This window comes from Scyliorhinus torazame, chromosome 10 (genome assembly GCF_047496885.1).
Source record: "Scyliorhinus torazame isolate Kashiwa2021f chromosome 10, sScyTor2.1, whole genome shotgun sequence".
NCBI classification, from domain to species: domain Eukaryota; kingdom Metazoa; phylum Chordata; class Chondrichthyes; order Carcharhiniformes; family Scyliorhinidae; genus Scyliorhinus; species Scyliorhinus torazame.
The window spans coordinates 134647090-134667503 of NC_092716.1; the positions used below are offsets into that span (position 1 = coordinate 134647090).

General features: G+C 46.9%; 1 protein-coding gene across 6 annotated transcripts in view; it reads right to left on the reverse strand.

The window, feature by feature from the left end:
* Window positions 1-20414, reverse strand: part of cpt1ab (carnitine palmitoyltransferase 1Ab (liver)) — a 138659-nt gene that overhangs the window by 20337 nt on the left and 97908 nt on the right. For all 6 annotated transcript variants that reach the window (XM_072518774.1, XM_072518777.1, XM_072518775.1 and 3 more), the window contains 3 exons: window positions 15031-15136; window positions 2684-2800; window positions 370-534 (listed from right to left, as the gene is read on the reverse strand). In XM_072518774.1, the coding sequence (XP_072374875.1) occupies window positions 370-534; window positions 2684-2800; window positions 15031-15136 (388 nt within the window). The remainder of the gene's footprint in view (window positions 1-369; window positions 535-2683; window positions 2801-15030; window positions 15137-20414) is intronic.

Genomic DNA, 20414 nt, shown 5'->3' on the forward strand with positions numbered 1-20414 from the left:
GCTTTTTTTTAAAACTCTCACATTCTTTCTCCTTTCAGTTCTGACGAAAGGACCAATTTCACAATTTCCCCTTCAATCTAAGTTGGATCCAGTTGATCTTCACTTTCTCTTTCCATGGATCTTTCTTAAAATGGAATGCTCCTAACTTCCCACAAAAGACCAGCTGTGGCCCAATCATGACACTTGCTTTGATATTTGAGGGCCCTCTGCAGAAAGCTCAGAACCTTACTGACATTTTCTTTAGTCCATTCTCTTTCCTTTTCTAAGCAGCTGTAGCTTTACATCTCTTGGTTTAGTCTATTACTTTTCACGATGTACATTCTATCAAGGCCCTTGTCAGTCTTGGCCAGGGAGTAGTGATGACTGTACCCGGTAATGTGCCAGCTGTAGCGCCATCTGAACAAAGGCATCAGGGCTGATCCGACACCTCTTGATGAGACCCTTGCCAAAGTTGTCGAATGGGAAGGAGTGGAAGTCCACATCATCGGCAAGTTGCTGAGCCACACTCAGAGACTTCATAATGACTTCTTGACACTAGGAGAACCAGGAGATATCAGTCAGCAAAGACTTCAAATGAAACCATACGAGTAGGACTTAAAATACAAAAATGAACAATCACATTGCTGGTAGTGTTCTATAGGCCCCCGAACAGTCCCAGAGAAATAGAAGAGCAAATATGTAGGCAGAGAAGTGTAAAAGTAATAGGGTAGTGATGGTGGGAATTTCAACCACCCCAACATTAACTGGGGTCATTGTAGTGTGAAAGGTTTCGAGGGAGTGGAATTCTTAAAATGCATCCAGGAGAACTTTTTAAGCCAGTATGTGTAAGGTCCTACAAGAGATCCTGGACTTAATTTTAGGTAACAAAGCCAGGAAAGTGGTTGAGGTATGAGGGGGGCTGAAGGCTAGCTAGTGTGGTATCATTATTCAAGAAAGGAGGAAGGGATGAATCAGGAAAATACAGGCCAGTCAGTCTAACCTCATTGGTGGGGAAATGAAATGAAAATGAAAATCGCTTATTGTCACAAGTAGGCTTCAATGAAGTTACTGTGAATCTCCCCTAGTCGCCACATTCCGGCGCCTGTTCGGGGAGGCTGGTACAGGAATTGAACCGTGCTGCTGGACTGCGTTGGTCTGCTTTAAAAGCCAGCGATTTATCCCAATGTGCTAAACCAGCTCCTCTAAACCAGAATTGATTGGAAGCAATTCTGAGAGACAGAATGAATCTGCACTTGGAGATGCAGGAACAGTCAGCATGGTTTTGTCAAGGGCAGGTCATGTCTGAACAATTTGTGTGAATTTTTCAAAGAAGTAACCAGGTGAGTAGATGAGGGCAATGCATGCGATGTAGTCAACTTGGACTTCAGCAAGATTTTTGATAAGTTTCCACATGGGAGACTGATAACGAAGGGAAGAACCCATCAGATCCAAGGAAATTTGGCAAATTGGATCCAGAATTGGCTGAGTGGCAGGAGGCAGAGGGTGATGGTCGAGGGGTGGGGGCCACCTTCAATGATCTATGCACATATATCACCTCACACTTCTCCGCATTGAACTTCCTGGGATAACCACCTTTCTGCCCACTCCATCAACTTGTCAGTGCCATTTTGAAGTTTTACACTATCCTCTTCACAGTTTACAATATTTCCAAGTTTTGTATCATCCACAAAATTTTAAATTGTCCCCTGCACAGCAAGATCTAGATCATTAATATATTTCAGGTGAAGCAAGGGTCCCAATGCTGACCCAAGGAACACATTACAAACCTTCCTCCAGCCGGAAAAATATGCATTGACCATTACTCTCTGCTTCCTTTTATTCAGCTAATTCCATGTCCATATTGCTACCGTCCTTTCTAATCCATGGGATATGACTTTTCTCACAAGTTTGTTGTGTGGCACTGTATCGAATGCCATCTGAAAGTCCATGTACAGCACATCAACAGCATCACCCGTATCGGCCATTTCGAATATCTCCTCAAAAAACTTCAGCAAGTTAGTTAAACATAGTCTCCTCTTTGGAAATCAATGCTAGCTCTTCCTAATCAATCCACATTTTTCCATGTGACAATTAGTTCTAACCCAAATAATTATTTTTAGAAGCTTGCCCGCCACTGAGATTACACTGACTAGCCTATAATTGCTGCGGCTAGCCTTACAAGCTTTTTTGAACTTGGTCGGATCGTTTGCAATTCCCCATTCCTCTGCCATTTCCCCTGGGTCTAGGGAAGACTATGGCCAGTGACCCTGCTATTTTCACTGTCACTGGCTTCACTATCTTTCGATGGATCTCACCCACTCCTGGTGCCTTGTCAACTTACAGTACTGACAGTCTATTCAACACTTCCTCATCGGTTTTGAGCCTTTCTTGGTGACAGAACTTTCTCGTCAGTCACCATGTCCTGGGTACCTCCTAGGTTCACTCAGGGTATAGAAAAAGGAATTGGATAATTGTCTGAAAATGAAGAGTGTGCAGGGTTCTGGCTGGTGGATAGATTAAAACGAGGACACGACTGTGAGTAAAATAGCCTCACGGAGAGCTGCCTAGCTCACCTCGTCGTGAGCACACCCTGCTGCTGCTCAGTTTCAAATCGGGACAGAGCCATGGTCAGGGAGGATCGCCAAGAACTCAGTGTGACTGGAGCACTGTTTCCATCTTAGTTCATGATGAATGGGGAACTTACCGGCTCATTGATGTCCCACTGCAGTCGCTGGGGTGGGGGAATCCTAGAATTGGGTTCCCCTTTACAATTCCCCTCCTCCGTATACCCCAGCTGGAATTGGTCGGTGGCCAAGGTGGACTGCGGGAGACACAAGAAAAGATTAACAGTGCATCACATTCCTTTAAAACTCTGAATACCCAGTGAGCTAACCAGGAGGAGCCTTTGCTGAGAGCAGACAGAAACACAGGATAAAACAAAGAAGATAGCTATGCTCACTCATAATCTCAAGTTTCCTTTAGGCTGATTGAGAAAAGTACAAGATATGAAGGAGGTCCAGTGAAAATCCCTCAGGGTGTGGGGGGCAGGGAGGCCAGTAAACATGCCCGACTGCAACAACACTGGCTGGCTCATTGGCTATAGCAGCAGGTAGCTCTAGGTTTAAAAACTCCCATTAAATGAGCTCCACACAAAAATAACTTTGGGCATCTGTGCTTGTGTTGAAATTACGTTATTTGCTCTCTTTCAACTTACTGCCAGGAATCAAACATCTGACACCTCCAGCTTTCCAAAAACTGTGATCTAAATATGCCAAGGCAGCTAGGAGAGCTCTGCCACCCAGTGCCAGCTGATGCCAGTTCGTGGGGTGGGTGCACTGTCCAAAGCATAGGAGACCACCATTCAGTCCACTATGTCTGTGACTGTCTCTTTTCCAAACGAATCAAAGACAATTCTGCTCTTCCTAATGACACCCATTCCCCAGGAATAAATTAAAACAAATCTAAAATGAATTTAAAAAAACGAAAACGTGGAGAGTGGAGAAACTGTTCCCATATGTGAAGCATTGAGAACCAGAGGGCACAGATTTAATATAATTAACAAAAGAACCAAAGGGGACACAAGGGAAAATGACTTTACTCAGGAAATGGGAGAAAACCAGAGACCCAGGATAATGCTCTGGGGTCCTGGCTTTGAATCCCACCATGGCAGATGGTGAAATTTGAATTCAATAAAAATCTGTAATTAAAAGTATAATGACGATCATGAAACCATTGCAGATTGTCGTAAAAAACCATCACTAATATCCTTCAGGGAAGGATGTCTGCTGTCTTTACCCAGTCTGGCCTCCGTGTGACTCCAGGCCCACACAGCGATGTGGTTGACTCGTAACTGCCTCTCTCCAAATTGGCCTAGCAAGCCACACAGTTCGAGGGATGACAACAGATGCTGGCCCAGCCAGCGATGCCCACATCCCAAGAATTAAAAAAAGACATTGGGGTAGAGCAGCGTAGGAGAAAACCCGGACAGCAGCCTGGGAGGGTGCGTGATATAAAAACCTCACATCAGGGATTTGCGGCCTTCACATCGGAAGAAATCTGGGAGCAGCCTGGGAAGGTGCACGATATAAAAACCTCACATCAGGGATTTGCGGCCTTCACATCGGGAGAAATCCGGGAGCAGCCTGGGAAGGTGCGTGAAACACAGTGTTCCAACTGGGGGGAAAAAAAACTGAAATGTGACATCACAGGGAGGCTGAGACTTAATTGGCTAATGGGGAACCTCTGCTAAATTTGAAAATCCATTTTAAATGACCAATTATAAGTTATTTCAGATAAAGATAATCAGGAGAGATATAAAAATCAGCTGAAATTTTTTTTTATTTTTTTTTTTTAAATTAAAAACTAAATAAATATAGAGATTCAGGGCCAGGTGATGTGTTGTTCCTGCATGGTGTGGGAGCTTGTGGACCCCATTGTGGTTCCCAGTGAACACATCTGTAGCAAGTACAGAACTCTGGTACGGCCGCATTTGGAGTATTGCGTACAGTTCTGGTCACCTCATTATAGGAAGGACGTGGAGGCTTTGGAGCGGGTGCAGAGGAGATTTACCAGGATGTTGCCTGGTATGGAGGGAAAATCTTATGAGGAAAGGCTGATGGACTTGAGGTTGTTTTCGTTGGAGAGAAGGTGGTTAAGAGGAGACTTAATAGAGGCATACAAAATGATCAGGGGGTTGGATAGGGTGGACAGTGAGAGCCTTCTCCTGCGGATGGAAATGGCTGGCACGAGGGGACATAGCTTTAAACTGAGGGGTAATAGATATAGGACAGAGATCAGAGGTAGGTTCTTTACGCAAAGAGTAGTGAGGCCGTGGAATGCCCTACCTGCTACAGTAGTGAACTCGCCAACATTGAGGGCATTTAAAAGTTTATTGGATAAACATATGGATGATAATGGCATAGTGTAGGTTAGATGGCTTTTGTTTCGGTGCAACATTGTGGGCTGAAGGGCCTGTACTGCGCTGTATTGTTCTATGTTCTATGTTCTAAGTGTTAGTTGCTGGAGGAATTCCGGCTCAGGACGCTGTGACCCACCAGGGAGGTGGAAGAGGTACCTGGTGTTGTGTTTCAGGGGCAGTCACAACCCTTAGACTAACTAGCCAGAATTTGGCCAGTGTGCAGTGACAGGAGGCTGCAGCTGCGAGTGAGGCAGGCAGAGGGATCCAGGGTGTATGGTTTTAGGAGTCTCAGCCCTTGTCCCTGTCCAACAGGTTCGAGATTCGTGCTCCCTGTATGGACAGGAATGGGGACTGCAGGGAGGATGAACAAACTGATCACAGCACTGTGGTTCAGGGAGCCTTTAAAGTTGGGGGAAAGAGAGTAGAAATGTATTCGCAATCGGGTATAGTATAGTTAGGGGCATTGACACTGTTCTTGGTGACCAGGATGAAGAATCCCAAAGGTTGTGTTGCCTGCCTGGTGCACAGGTTCGGGATATCTCATCTGGGCTGCAGAGGAAGTTGGAGTGGAAGGGGAAAGATCCAGCTGTTGTGGTCCACATAGGTACTAACGACATAGATAGAACAAGGACAGAGGTTCTGCTAAGGAAATATGAGCAACTCGGGACTAAATTAAAAAAGCAGAACCAAAAAGGTAATAATCTCCAGATTATTACCTGAGCCATGAGCTAATTGGCACAGGGTCAATAAGATTAGGAAGGTAAATGCACGGCTTAAAGATTGGGGTGGGAGAAATGGGTTTGATTTCATGGGACATTGGCACCAGTACTGGGGAAGGAGGGACCTATTCCAATGGGACGGTCTTCATCTGAATCATACTGGGACCAGAGTCCTGGCGAATCGCATAACTAGGGCTTTAAACTAAATGGGGTGGGATCAGTTGCAGGGAAGATTAGAAAATCAAAATTAAAGGAGGAGATAGGAGTGCAGGTTAGCGATGTGACGGATGGTTACCAGAAAATAAAGGTGAGGGATAGAATGGGCAAATATCTTTTTGCACCAAGAAACTATTAAAGAGTAGGGTAATTTGACAATAGAACTTGGTATATAAATGCATGATACGTTTGGAATAAAATTAATGAGTTAACGGCGCAAATAGAGACAAATGGGTATGATTTGGTGATGATTACTGAGACATGGTTACAAGGAGACCAGGTCTGGGAGTTGAATATCCAAGGGTATGCAATATTTCGGAAAGATAAACTGAAATGTGGTGTAGCCCTGCTGGTGAAGAAAGGGATCAGTGCTCTAATGAGAAATGATATCAGCACCGGAGATCAAGATGTGGAATCAGTCTGTGTAGAAATAAGAAGTAATAAAGGGAAGAAGTCCTTGGTAGGAGTGATTTGTAGGTCCCCAAACAGTAGTTCCACAGTGGAGCACAATATAAACCAGGAAATACTGAGGGCTTGTAAGAAAGGTATGGCAATAATCAGGAGTGATTTTAATACGCTTTTAGACTGGATTAATCAAGTCGGCAAGAGTAGCCTCAAGGGAGAGTTCATTGAATCTATTAGAGATTGTTTTCTGGAACAGTATCTTGTGGAACCTGCCCAAACTAAAACTATATGCACTTCCGTGTCCGTCTCCTTCCATTCCCACCCTATTCATATATTTATCTAGATGCCCCTTAAATGCTGCTCTCACCACCTCCCCAGGCAGTGCTACTCTGGATGTGATACTGTGTGATGAGGAGGGATTAATTAATGACCTCAGAGTTAAGGATCCTCGAGGGAGTAATGACTATAGTTTGGTAGAATTCAAGATTCAGTTTGTGGGTGAGAAAGTGGAGTCCCACACTTGCGTTCTGGAATTAAACAAAGGTGATTACATTGGCTTGAGGACAGAGGACAGATGTGGCCCAAGTAGAGTGAGCAGGAAGGCTATAAGGTAGGACAGCTGATGAGCAGTGGCAGTTGTTTAAGGAGATACTCAATCCCTCACAACTAAAATATATACCAGAGAGGAAAAAAGATGGTCAGAGGGGTAAAAGATATCCATGGCTAAACAAAGGTCAAGGACAAAATAAAGAAAAAAACCGAAGTATATCATGTTGTAAAGGCCAATTTGTAAAGGCAGCCTGGAAAAATGAGAATCTTTCAAACATAAACAAAGGGTTAATAAAAGAAATAATAAAAAGAGCCAAGGTAAATTATGAAAGAAAGCTAGCGCAAAATATCAAAAAGGATACCAAAAGCTTCCATTACTACATAAAAGGGAAGTAAGTTGCGAAAGTGAATATTGGTTCCTTGGAAGATGGAACCGGAGAGTTAATGGTGGAGAACACAGAAATGGCGGAGATGTTAAATCAATATTTTGCCTCAGTTATCACAGTGGAGGACACTAGTACCATTCCTATAAGAACGAGCAATTCAGAGGTAATAGTAGGGTTTGGAACTTAGAACAATCAGCATCAATAGGGAAACAGTACTCAACAAACTATTGAGATGGAGGGCAGACAAGTCCCATGATAACCTACATCCTAGGGTGTTAAAGGAAGTGGCAGCCGAGATAGTGGATCCATTGGTTATAATATCCAAAATTCTCTGGGCACAGGAAAGGTTCCATTGGATTGGAAAAATGCTGATGTAACTCCCTTATTCAAAAGGGAAGGGAGGCAGAATGTGAGTAGTTTAACTTCTACTGTTGGGAGATTTTTAGAATCCGTTATTAAGGAAGTAATATCAGGACATTTGGAAAGTCAAAACACAATCCATCAGAGTCAGCATGGTTTTATAAACAGTAAATCATGCTTGACCAATTTGCTAAAGTTCTTCGAAGATGTAACAAGCAAAGTGGATAATGGGGATCCTGTAGATGCACTATATCTGGACTTCCGGCAGGCATTTGACAAGGTGCTGCACAGAAGGTTAATTCACAAGGTTAGATCACATGTGATTAGGGGTAATTTATTAGCTCGGATAGAAAGCTGGCTGACAGACAGGAGACTGAGAGTTAGGATAAATGGGTCTTTCTCTGGGTGGCAGAGAACTAGCGGCGAGCCACAGGGTTCGGTCCTTGGGCCCCAGCTATTTACACTCTATATAAATGACTTGGATACAGGGGTAGAAGGTTCTATAGCTAAATTTGAAGACGACACAAGAATAGGTGGTTCTTGGGCCAACTATTTAAAATCTATGTTAATGACTTGGATACTGGATAGGAGATTCTATGGCCAAATTTGCAGATGACACTAAAAAACGTGGATCAGTAAGTTGCAATGAGGATATAAGAACCTTACAAATGGATATAGATAGGTTAGGAGAGTGGGCCAAAGTGTGGCAGGTGTTTAATAGGGATAACTGTGAGGTCAACCATTATGGTTGGAAAAATGGAAAGGCAAATTATCTAAATGGGGAGACACTTTGGGGTGCTCCGATGCAGAGAGATCTGGGTGCCCTCATGCATGAGTCGCAGAAAACTAGCATGCAGGTGCAGCAGGTAATAAAGAAAGCAGGATGGCATGGTGGCGTAGTTAGTACTGCTGCTTCACAGCGCTGAGGACCTGGGTTCGATCCCGGCCACGAGTCACTGTCAGTGTGGAGTTTGCACATTCTCCCAGTGTCTGCATGAATCTCACGGCCACAACCCAAAGATGCGCAGGGTAGGTGGATTGGCCACACTAAATTGCCCCTTAATTGGAAAAAAGAAAGAAAGCAAATGAAATGTTGGCATTTAAAGCTAAAGGAAAAGTATATAAAAGGTAAGGAACCGACGTTGCAACTATACAATGCATTGGCAAGACCACACCTGGGTTATTGGGCACAGTTTTCATCACCTTATTTGAGGAATGATGTAGTGGCATTGGAGGCAGTTCAGAGGAGGCTCACTAGATTGATTCCAAAGATATGGGGCGGGATTCTCCACTCCCGCGCCGAAGTGCCCACGCCGTCGTGAACGCCGTCGAGGTTCACAACGGCGTGAAACGGCCCCTAACCCGACCGATTCAGGGCCCAATTATGGGCTAGGACCGGGGCCGCGTCATCTACATGCGCCAGGCCTTGTCGCCGCGTAAAGGCGGCGTTGCATACATGACGCGGCCGGTGCCGCATAACTGGCGTCAACCGCACATGCGCGGGTTGGTCGGCGCCAACCCGTGCATGCGTGGTTGCCGTCCTCTCCGAGTCCACCCCGCAAGAAGATGGCGGACGGATCTTGCGGGGCTGCGGAAGGAAGGAGGTCCTCCTTCAGAGAGGATGGCCTGACGATCGGTGGGCACCGATCGCGGGCCACCCCACATTTGAGGTACCCCCCGGTGCAGGATCTCCCATCCCCCAACCCCCGCAGGCCGCCCCCCCAGCGTTCCCGCGCTGTTCCCAACGGCAGCGACCAGGTGTGGACGGCACCGGGGGGAACCCGCCGTTTTGGGCTGGCTGCTCGGCCCATCCGGGCCTGAGAATAGCAGGGGTGCCGGAGAATCGCCATTTTGGGTGTCTCGGGCGATTCTCCGGCCTGCGGAACTCGACGGGGCCGTTCTCGCCGCTTGGGAGAATCGCGGGAGGGCGTCGGACCGGTGTCGCGGGAAATTTTGGCGGCCCAGGCGATTCTCCCAACCAGCGCGGGAGTGGAGAATCGTGCCCATGGGGTTTGTTTTATGAAGAGAGATTGAACAGTTTAGGCCTATACTCTCTCGCGTTTAGAAGAATGAGTGGAGATCCCATTGATGTATGTAAGATGGTAAAAGGTATGGATAAAGTAGACATGAAGCGGATGCTTCTTCTTGTGGGTCAATCTAGAATGAGAGATCATAGTTTTAGGATAAGGGGTAGTAAATTTTAAACAGAGAGGAGAAGAAAGTACTTCTCCCAAAGGGTTGTGAATCTGAGGAAGTCGTTACACCAGAGTGCGGTGGATGCAGGGACAATGAGTAAATGTAAGGAGGAGTAAGACAGATTTATAATTGATAATGGGCTGAAGGGTTACAGAGAACGGGCAGCGAGGTGGAGTTGAGGCCAGGATGGGATCAACAATGATCATATTGAATGGCGGAGCAGGCTCAAGAGGCATAAGTTGCCTACTCCTGCTTCTTATGTTCTAAGAAAGAACGCTTCTGTCTAATTCCACCTTTCAGCACTTGGTCTGTGGCCCTGTAAGTAGCACCTCAAGCACAAATCTGGTGTTCTGGATTCATAATATGATTTATTGATTAACAACTGATCAAAGGTTATGGGGAGAAGGCAGGGGAATGGGGATGAGAAACATATCAACCGTGATTGAATGGCGGAGCAGACTCGATGTGCCGAATGCCATAATTCTGCCCCAATATCTTATGGGAAAGGTGAGGATCAGGAATATACTGTCTGAAAGTGTAGTGGAGACAGGGTCAATACTGAGAGTGTGGTGAAGACGGGGTCAATGCTGAGAGTGTGGCGTAGATGGGGTCAATGCTGAGAGTGTGGTGGAGACAGGGTCAATACTGAGAGTGTGGTGAAGACGGGGTCAATGCTGAGAGTGTGGCGTAGATGGGGTCAATGCTGAGAGTGTGGAGGACACAGGGTCAATCCTAATTAAACACAGGGTTTAAACTAATGTGGCAGGGGGGTGGGAACCGATGCAGGAAGTTGGAAGGTAGTAAAACAGGACAGAAACAAAAGGCAGTAAGGGGGAAAGTGTAAGGCAGAGAAGCCATAGTCAAAAATCAAAAAGGGCGACAGTACAAGGTACAGTGACTGAGGGGAGCTCAGTGAATAGATCCAGTAATACTAAAAGGAATAAAACGGGAAGTCAAAACATAAATGGTAAGCGACGCAGCAGGTTGTTACATGAAGATATGGGTTCAACGACAAGGAAAATTAGGAGAAAAGTTAAGAGGACATATAACTTGGGAGAGGTTACTGATCAAGGTGTTAAGATTCAAAACAGAGGTATAAAAGCCAGCATTAGTGTACTTTACCTGAATGCTGGTAGTATTTGGAATAACGTAAATGAGTTGATGGCGCAAATCATCGTGAATTACTATGATTTAGTGGCCATTACTGAAACATGGTTAAAGGATGGTCACGACTGGGAGTTAAATATCCAAGAGTATCAAACTATTCGGAAGGACAGAGTGGAAGGTAAGGGAGGTGGTGTAGATCAAGGATGACATCCAGGCAATAGTAAGGGATGACATCGGTGCTATGGAGGATAAGGTTGAATCCATTTGGGTGGAAATCAGGAATAGTAAGGCGAAAAAGTCACTGATAGGAGTAATCTATAGGCCACCAAATAGTAACATTATGGTGGGGCAGGCAATAAACAAAGAAATAACAGATGCATGTAGAAATGGTACAGCAGTTATCATGGGGGATTTTAATCTACATGTCGATTGGTTTAACCAGGTCGGTCAAGGCAGCCTTGAGGAGGAGTTTATAGAATGTATCCGCGATAGTTTCCTAGAACAGTATGCAATGGAACCTATGAGGGAACAAGCGGTCCTATATCTGGTCCTGTCTAATGAGACAGGATTGATTAATGATCTCATAGTTAGGGATCCTCTCGGAAGGAGCAATCACAATATGGTGGAATTTAAAATACCGATGACGGGTGAGAAGGTAACATCAAGCACTAGTGTTTTGTGCTTAAACAAAGAAGATTACAATGGGATGAGAGAAGACCTAGCTAATATAGACTGGAAGCAAAGACTTTATGGTGAAACAGTTGAGGAACAGTGGAGAACCTTCCAAGCGATTTTTCACAGTGCTCAGCAAAGGTTTATACCAACAAAAAGGAAGGACGGTAGAAATAGAGAAAATCGACCATGGATATCTAAGGAAATAAGGGAGAGTATCAAATTGAAGGAAAAAGCATACAAAGTAGCAAAGATTAGTGGGAGACTAGAGGACTGGGAAATCTTTAGCGGGCAACAGAAAGCTACTAAAAAAACCTATAAAGAAGAGTAAGATAGATTATGAGAGTAAACTTGCTCAGAATATAAAAACAGATAGTAAACGTTTCTACAAATATATAAAACAAAAAAAAGAGTGGCTAAGGTAAATATTGGTCCTTCAGAGGATGAGAAGGGAGATTTAATAATAGAGATGAGGAAATGGCTCAGGAACTGAACATGATTTTTGGGTCGGTCTTCACAGTGGAAGACACAAATAACATGCCAGTGACTGATAGAAATGAGGCTATGACAGGTGAGGACCTTGAGATGATTGTTATCACTAAGGAGGTAGTGATGGGCAAGCTAATGGGGCTAAAGGTAGACAAGTCTCCTGGTCCTGATGGAATGCATCCCAGAGTGCTAAAAGAGATGGCTAGGGAAATTGCAAATGCACGAGTGACAATTTACCAAAATTGACTAGACTCTGGGGTGGTCCCGGCAGATTGGAAAGTAGCAAAAGTGACACCACTGTTTAAAAAAGGAGGTAGGCAGAAAGCGGGTAATTATAGGCCAGTTAGCTTAACTTCGGTAGAAGGGAAGATGCTGGAATCTATCATCAAGGAAGAAATAGCGAGGCATCTGGATGGAAATTGTCCCATTGGGCAGACGCAGCATGGGTTCATAAAGGGCAGGTCGTGCCTAACTAATTTAGTGGAATTTTTTGAGGACATTACCAGTGCGGTAGATAACGGGGAGCCAATGGATGTGGCATATCTGGATTTCCAGAAAGCCTTTGACAAGGTGCCACGCGAAAGGTTGCTGCATAAGATAAAGATGCATGGCATTAAGGGTAAAGTAGTAGCATGGATAGAGGATTGGTTAATTAATAGAAAGCAAAGAGTGGGGATTAATGGGTGTTTCTCTGGTGGCAATCAGTAGCTAGTGGTGTCTCTCAGGGATCACTGTTGGGCCCACAATTTACATAAATGATTTGGAGTTAAGGGCAATGTGTCCAAGTTTGCAGATGAGACTAAGGTGAGTGGTAAAGCAAAAAGTGCAGAGGATACTGGAAGTCTGCAGAGGGATTGGGATAGGCTAAGAGAATGGGCTAGGGTCTGGCAGATGGAATATAATGTTGACAAATGTGATGTTATCCATTTTGGTAGGAATAATAGCAAAAGGGATTATTATTTAAATGATAAAATATTAAAACATGCTGCTGTGCAGAGAGACCTGGGTGTGCTAGTGCATGAGTCGCAAAACATTGGTTTACAGGTGATTAAGAAGGCAAATGGAATTTTGTCCTTCATTGCTAGAGGGATGGAGTTTAAGACTAGAGAGGTTATGCTGCAATTGTATAAGGTGTTAGTGAGGCCACACCTGGAGTAGTGTATTCAGTTTTGGTCCCCTTACCTGAGAAAGGACGTACTGGCGCTGGAGGGTGTGCAGAGGAGATTTACTAGGTTAATCCCAGAGCTGAAGGGTTTGGATTACGAGGAGGTTGAGTCGACTGGGACTGTACTCGTTGGAATTTAGCAGGATGAGGGGGGAATCTTATAGAAACATACAAAATTATGAAGGGAATAGATAGGATAGATGCGGGCAGGTTGTTTCCACTGGCGGGTGAAAGCAGAACTAGGAGGCATAGCCTCAAAATAAGGGGAAGTAGATTTAGGACTGCGTTTAGGAGGAACTTCTTCACCCAAAGGGTTGTGAATCTATGGAATTCCTTGTCCAGTGAAGCAGTTGAGGCTCCTTCATTAAATGTTTTGAAAATAAATATAGATAGTTTTTTTAAGAATAAAGGGATTAAGGGTGTTCGGGCCGGAAAGTTGAGCTGAGTCCACAAAAGACCAGATGGCCTACTCCTGCTCCTAGTTCTTATGTAATACTAAGAGTGTGGTGGAGACAGGGTCAATACTGAGAGTGTGGTGGAGACAGGGTCAGTGCTGAGAGTGTGGTGGAGACAGGGTCAATACTGAGAGTGTGGTGGAGACAGGGTCAGTGCTGAGTGTGTGGTGGAGACAGGGTCAATACTGAGAGTGTGGTGGAGACAGGGTCAGTGCTGAGAGTGTGGTGGAGACAGGGTCAAGACTGAGAGTGTGGTGGAGACAGGGTCAAGACTGAGAATGTGGTGGAGACAGGGTCAATACTGAGAATGTGGTGGAGACGGTCAATACTGAGAGTGTGGTGGAGACAGGGTCAATACTGAGAATGTGGTGGAGACAGGGTCAGTGCTGAGAGTGTGGTGGAGACAGGGTCAATACTGAGAGTGTGGTGGAGACAGGGTCAATGCTGAGAGTGTGGTGGAGACAGGGTCAATGCTGAGAGTGTGGTGGGGACAGGGTCAATGCTGAGAGTGTGGTGGAGACAGGGTCAATGCTGAGAGTGTGGTGGAGACAGGGTCAGTGCTGAGAGTGTGGTGGAGACAGGGTCAATACTGAGAGTGTGGTGGAGACAGGGTCAATGCTGAGAGTGTGGTGGGGACAGGGTCAATGCTGAGTGTGTGGTGGAGACAGGGTCAATACTGAGAGTGTGGTGGAGACAGGGTCAGTGCTGAGTGTGTGGTGGAGACAGGGTCAATACTGAGAGTGTGGTGGAGACAGGGTCAATGCTGAGAGTGTGGTGGAGACAGGGTCAATGCTGAGAGTGTGGTGGAGACAGAGTCAATGCTGAGAGTGTGGTGGAGACGGGGTCAATACAGAGTGTGGTGGAGACAGGGTCAATGCTGAGAGTGTGGTGGAGACAGGGTCAATACTGAGAGTGTGTTGGGGACAGGGTCAATACTGAGAGTGTGGGGGAGACAGGGTCAATACTGAGAGTGTGGTGGGGACAGGTCAGTTGAGATATTGAAGAGGGAATTAGATTATTCTCTGAAAAGGAAGAATGCGCAAGGTTATGGGCTGAAGGCAGGAAATTGGCATTTGGTGAATTGTTACTTCAGAGTGTTAGCAGAGTTAGAAGGGACAGAGTGGTCTCTTTCTGTGTTGTAACCATTCTCTGATTGAATGAATCCCACTGGCCCATGATCATCCCTTGTGTGTCTGTCAATGCAGAAAGGTGGCAGTCTCTCTCACTCTGTCTGGCAAAAACAATGTCAGAAAAACACAGGCTCAAGAGAATCTTCCCAATCTCCTCACATCCTTTGTGACAATTTTAAATTGTTGGCTTTTTGGAAACACCTTCACAACAAACTGTGGCAGCTGATGAAGTCTCTTTTTGCAATTTGAAGTTCAGTCCATTAGGATACTGATGATAATCCTACCTCCCACAAATGGCCAATGATGGGTGCGTCTGCCCACGAGTGTTCAGCATTCAGACCAATTTTACCGTTCTTAAATACAATAAAACTTAAAGATTTATCATACCACCTGTAAAAAAAAGAGATGAGTTTTAAAAAGTGTCCAAAGTTCACCCTCTTTTTTTTACAATCCGCCTCCCCCTCCCCCAGACTGACCTACCCACTCCCCACTCAGACCCTCCCCTTGTTAGTCTCTCCACCTGCGGAGACAGTTTTTCATTAATCCTGTCAAACCTTTTATACAAAAAGACCATATATTAACGTATCATAGAAATTACCCCCTCCCCCACATCAATATGAACTCACCCCCCTCCTCGGGGTCTTAGTTATATACATGTGTCAGCTCCATCAAAAAGACGGGAGAGGGAGCGGTACATGTGAGCTTTGCACACGAGCAGTGGGGGAGCAGCCACATCCGGAGTGAGGCCACAGGCAGAGTGAGCTTTAAATTTGGGAATTTGAAGCAGAGCGGGGATTCGGTGCAGAGTGGGAAGATGCTTTTTCTCCTTGCTTTATAACTTTTAAATCTTCAGAGAGTGGACTTGCCCTGCTGCAGTTGAGACTACAAGGGAGAAAGCTGATTGGTAAGTAGTGGGTAAGGTCGGTAAGTCTTTACAACTTTCATCAGTTATAGCTTAAAAATACCTTTTGTGGTTTATAATCTGTAAGGGCTCTAACTGGTAGTAACAAGGACAAGGAAAGAAGGGCCATAGAGATTTGGATTTAATCTAATACCAGGCACCTTCCAAAGGTTTAATTTATTGGAGTAAGTCATGGCAGGGGGGCTCAAAGCCTTGATTTGTTCCTCTTGCCCCATGTAGAAGGTCAGGAACATTTCCAGTGCCCACGGCCAGCACGTGTGCAGGACGTGTCTCCAGCTACAGCTCCTGGAAGCCCAGGTTTCGGAGCTGACGTGGCGGCTGGGGACACTGTGGAGCATCCATGAGGCAGAGAGTGTCGTGGATAGCACGTGTAGAGAGGTGGTCATTCCGCAGACTCAGACTCCGCAGGCAGGAATGGAATGGGAGACCACCAAACAAAGCAAGGCAGGTAGTGCAGGAATCTCCTTTGGCCATTCCCCTGCAGAACAGATGTACCGTTTTGGATACTGTTGAGAGGAATGGCATCTCAGGGGAAATCAGCAAGACAAATTTGTTCTGTTGCAGAGGGGAGGAGCAAAAAGTGTGAGAATGCAATGGTTACAGGGAATTCAATTGTATGGGGAATAGACAGGCATATCTGTGGCCACAAATGAGACTCCAGGAGGGTATGTTGCCTTCCTGGTGCTAGGGTCAAGCATGTCACGGAGTGGTTACAGAACATTCTGGAGGGCAAGGGTGAACAGCCAGTGGCCATGGTACACGTAGGTACCAAAAGCATTAAAAGGGATGAGGTCCTGAAAACAGAATATACGGGGCGGAATTCTCTGATCCTGAGGCTAAGTGTTGACACTGTCGTAAACGCCAACGTCACCAGACCCCCAGGAGCAGCGATTCGGCGCCCTACAGGGGGCCAACACTGCACTGGAGTGTTTCACACAGCTCCAGCTGCCGATACCGGTGTCAAACGGGTGCATGCGGGTCTGCGCATGTGCGCTGTGACCGGTGCGAACGCGTGCATGCGCGCTACTTGCCTTCTCCGCGCCGGCCCCAACGCAACATGGCGGAGAGCTACAGGTGCCGGCGTGGAGTAAAAGAGGCCCCCACCAGGAGAAGCCGGCCCGCCGATCGGTAGGCCCCAATCGCGGGCCAGGCCACAGTGGAGGCTCCCCCCTGGGGTCGGATCCCCCCCCCCCCCGCAGGATGTACATCGAGGATGTACGGCGCCGGTGGGACTTGGCCTATCCCGTGTGGAGAATCGCCGGGGGGGGGGGGGGGAAAGCTGCGTAGAGCAGCCCCCTGGCCGGCGCCAATGCCGCCGATTCTCCGATCACCCGCCCCGGAGAATCCCGCCCCGGGTGTTAGGAATAAAGTTGAGGAGTCGGACCTCAAAAGGTAGTGATGTCAGGATTACTACCAGTGTCACGTGCTAGTCAGAGTGGAAATAGTAGGATGTATCGGATATGTGACTGAAGAGATGGTATGAGGGGGAGAGTTTCAGGTTTCTGGGACATTGGAACCGGTTCTGGGAGAGGTGGGACCAGCATAAAATGGACAGGTTACACCTGGATAGGACCGGGTCTGATGTCCTTGGGAGGTTCTTGGTAGAGCGGTTGGGGAAGGATTAAACAAAAATGGCAAGGAGATGGGAACTTATGTAAGGATTCAAGCCAGGGGGAATTAGGAATAAGAGAAAAAGACAGAAAGGAGAGTAAAAAAATGTGACAAGAAGAAAAATCAAGGGCCTGTATCAGATAATAACACTGTTAAAAATGTAGGGACGGGACAAGGTACATTAAAATGACTAGCCTTAAGGTTTTGTACCTGAACGTGCAGAGCATTCAAAATAAAATGGATGAATTAGTTGCGTAGATAGATGTAAAGGGATATGATATAGTTGGGATTATGGAGACATGGTTCCAAGGTGACCAAGGATGGGAACTAAACATTAAGGGCTATTCAGTTTCTAGGAAGGACAGACAAAGGAAAAAGGTGGTGGAATTGCATTGTTGATTAAAGATATTGATACAATATGGAGGAAAGATATTAGTACAGATGATGTGGAATCTGTCTGGGTCGAGTTAAGAAATATCAAGGGGCAAAAACACGTTAGTAGGGGTGGTTTACAGGCCATCAAACTGTACTGGTAATGTTGGGAATAGCATTAGACAGGAAACCAGAGATGCTGGTGATAAAGAAACATCTGTGATTACGGGTGACTTTAATCTGCACATAGGTTGGGTAACTCAAATAAGTCACAGTACATTAGAGGGTGATTTTTTAGACTGTATACGGAATGGTTTTCTGGACCAGTGTGTTGAGGAACCAACAAGGGAACAGGCCATCTTGGACTGGGTGTTGTACAATGAGAAAAGATTAGCTTGCAATCTAGTTGCGAGAGAACCCTGGAGGGCGAGTGACCATAATATGGTATAATTTTTCATCAAGGTGAAAAGTGAGGTCGTTTTTTTATTCATTTACGGGATGTGGGAGTCACTGGTTAGGTCAGCATTTATTGTGTATCCCGGTACACATGGCTGCCACTGTTCATCGGTGGTGAAGGGCTTCTGAGTTGATTCTGAGACCAAGGTCCTGAACATCAATGAAGATAACTATAATGGTATCGAGGCATGAGCTGGCAATGATGGACTGGGAAATATGCCTGAAAGGAAGGATAGTGGACAGGCAATGGCAGACATTCTAGGGATGAATAGGTGAACTCCAAAAGTTGTTTATTCCTTTTTTGGCGTAAGAGTAGAAAGTGAACTGTGGCCAAACCATGCTAAAAAGGGAAATTAGAGATAGGATTAGATTCAAAGAGGCATACAAATTAGCAAGAAAAAGCAATAGATCTGAGGATTGGGAACACAAGTTTAAAATTCAACAAAGGCAGACCAAGGGGTTGATTAAGAAGGGGAAAATACAATTTGAAAGTAAACGAACAGGGAATATAACGTGTAAAAGTTTCTATAGGTATGTAAAGAGAAAAAAGATTAATTAAAAACTGATGTAGGGACTTCCGGTTGCGGCTATGCGGAGCTAAGTCGCACATTCGGCGGCTCCCGCAAAAACGGACTTTTGGGCTCTTTTCAGGGCCCCAACGGCACTTTTTCGACGTTTCCCGGTGTGGGAAGGAGATTACAACAATTCCCCGATAGTATATGGCTTTTACCAGGAGCGGGGCGACTAAAAAGGTGGTGGTGGACCCGAAGAAGGTGCGAGGGAAGAAGAACAAAATGGCGGCGGGCGGAGACCAGGCAGCGTGGATGCAGTGGGCGCAGGAGCAACAGGAGGGTGTCCAGCACTGCTTCAGAGAGATTAAAGCGGACCTGCTGGAGCCAATGAAGGCGTCTATAGAGAAGCTGCTGGAGCCACAGACGGCCCAGGGGGTGGCGATCCGCGAGGCCCGACTAAAGATCTCCGATAATGAGGACGAGATCTTAGTCCTGGCGGTAAAGGTGTAGGCGCACGATGCGCTCCACAAGAAATGGCAGGAGCGGTTCAAGGAGATGGAGAATCAGTCGAGGCGGAAGAATCTGCGGATTCTGGGCCTCGCGGAGGGGCTGGACGTGGGGGCCTGTGTGGTCACCATGTTGAACTCGCTGATGGGAGCAGGGTCCTTCCAGGGGCCCCTGGAGCTGGAAGGGGCCCATAGAGTGCTGGCGAGGAGGCCCAAGGCTAACGAGCCTCTGCGGGCGGTGCTGGTGCGGTTCCATCGGTTCGCTGATCGGGAGTGCGTGCTCAGGTGGGCCAAAAAGGAGAGGAGCAGCAGGTGGGAGAACGCAGAGGTTCGAATATACCAGGACTGGAGTGCGGAGGTGGCGAAGAGGAGTGCCGGGAACAATCGAGCGAAGACGGTGCTGCCCAGGAAGGGGGTGAAGTTTGGCATGTTGCAGCCGGCACGACTGTGGGTCACCTACAAGGACTGGCACCATTATTTTGAGTCTCCGGAGGAGGCGTGGGCCTTTGTTCAGGCCGAGACGTTGGACACAGATTGAGGGTCGGGATGGGCGTTTGGGGACTGCCCACACTTTTGTTACTTTGTGAGGGGGGGTCCTTCGCTCTTGGTTTCTTTTTCTTTGTGTTTTTCTCTTTCTGGTCGGTGAGGGTGGTTAGGGCGGGTTGGGCACAGTTTTGGTTGGGTTGGTCGGGGGGGGGCTCTTGGAGGGGGGTAAGCAAATGGAACAGGTGTGGATGGCCGGCGGTGAGATGGGGCCACGGGGGGGAGGGGGAGGCCAGAGTCGGGGGTGAAGAGACTAGACCTGTAAAAGGAGCTGCGTCAGAGGTGGCGGGGCCGGGTAGGTGGAAAGCGCGGGCTTTTTCCCGCGCTGAAGACTGGAGGGGGTGGGGCCGGGGCGGGGAAGCGAGGGTTGTTTCCCGCGCTCAGGATGGAAGAAGAGGGGGAGAACCTGTGGATGGGGAACGGAAGAGGAGGGTGTGTCACACAATGGGAGGGGTCGAAGGAGAGGCGGGAGTGGCCGGGGTCAGCAGGAGTCAGCTGACTTGCGGAAGTGCAATGGGGGGAGTTAAACAGCTCGGATGGGTCCTAGCCCGGGGGCGGGGGGGGTCGAGTTGCTGCTGCTATGGTCAAGGGGGAGCTGGGGCGAGTGGGCGGGGGTCGAGAGCATGGCTGGCCGAGGAGGGGTTATGGCTAGTTGGCGTGGGAGGGGGGCAGGTAGCCCCCTGATCCGGCTGATAACCTGGAATGTAAGGGAACTGAACGGGCCCACTTGACCGGCCCACGTGTTC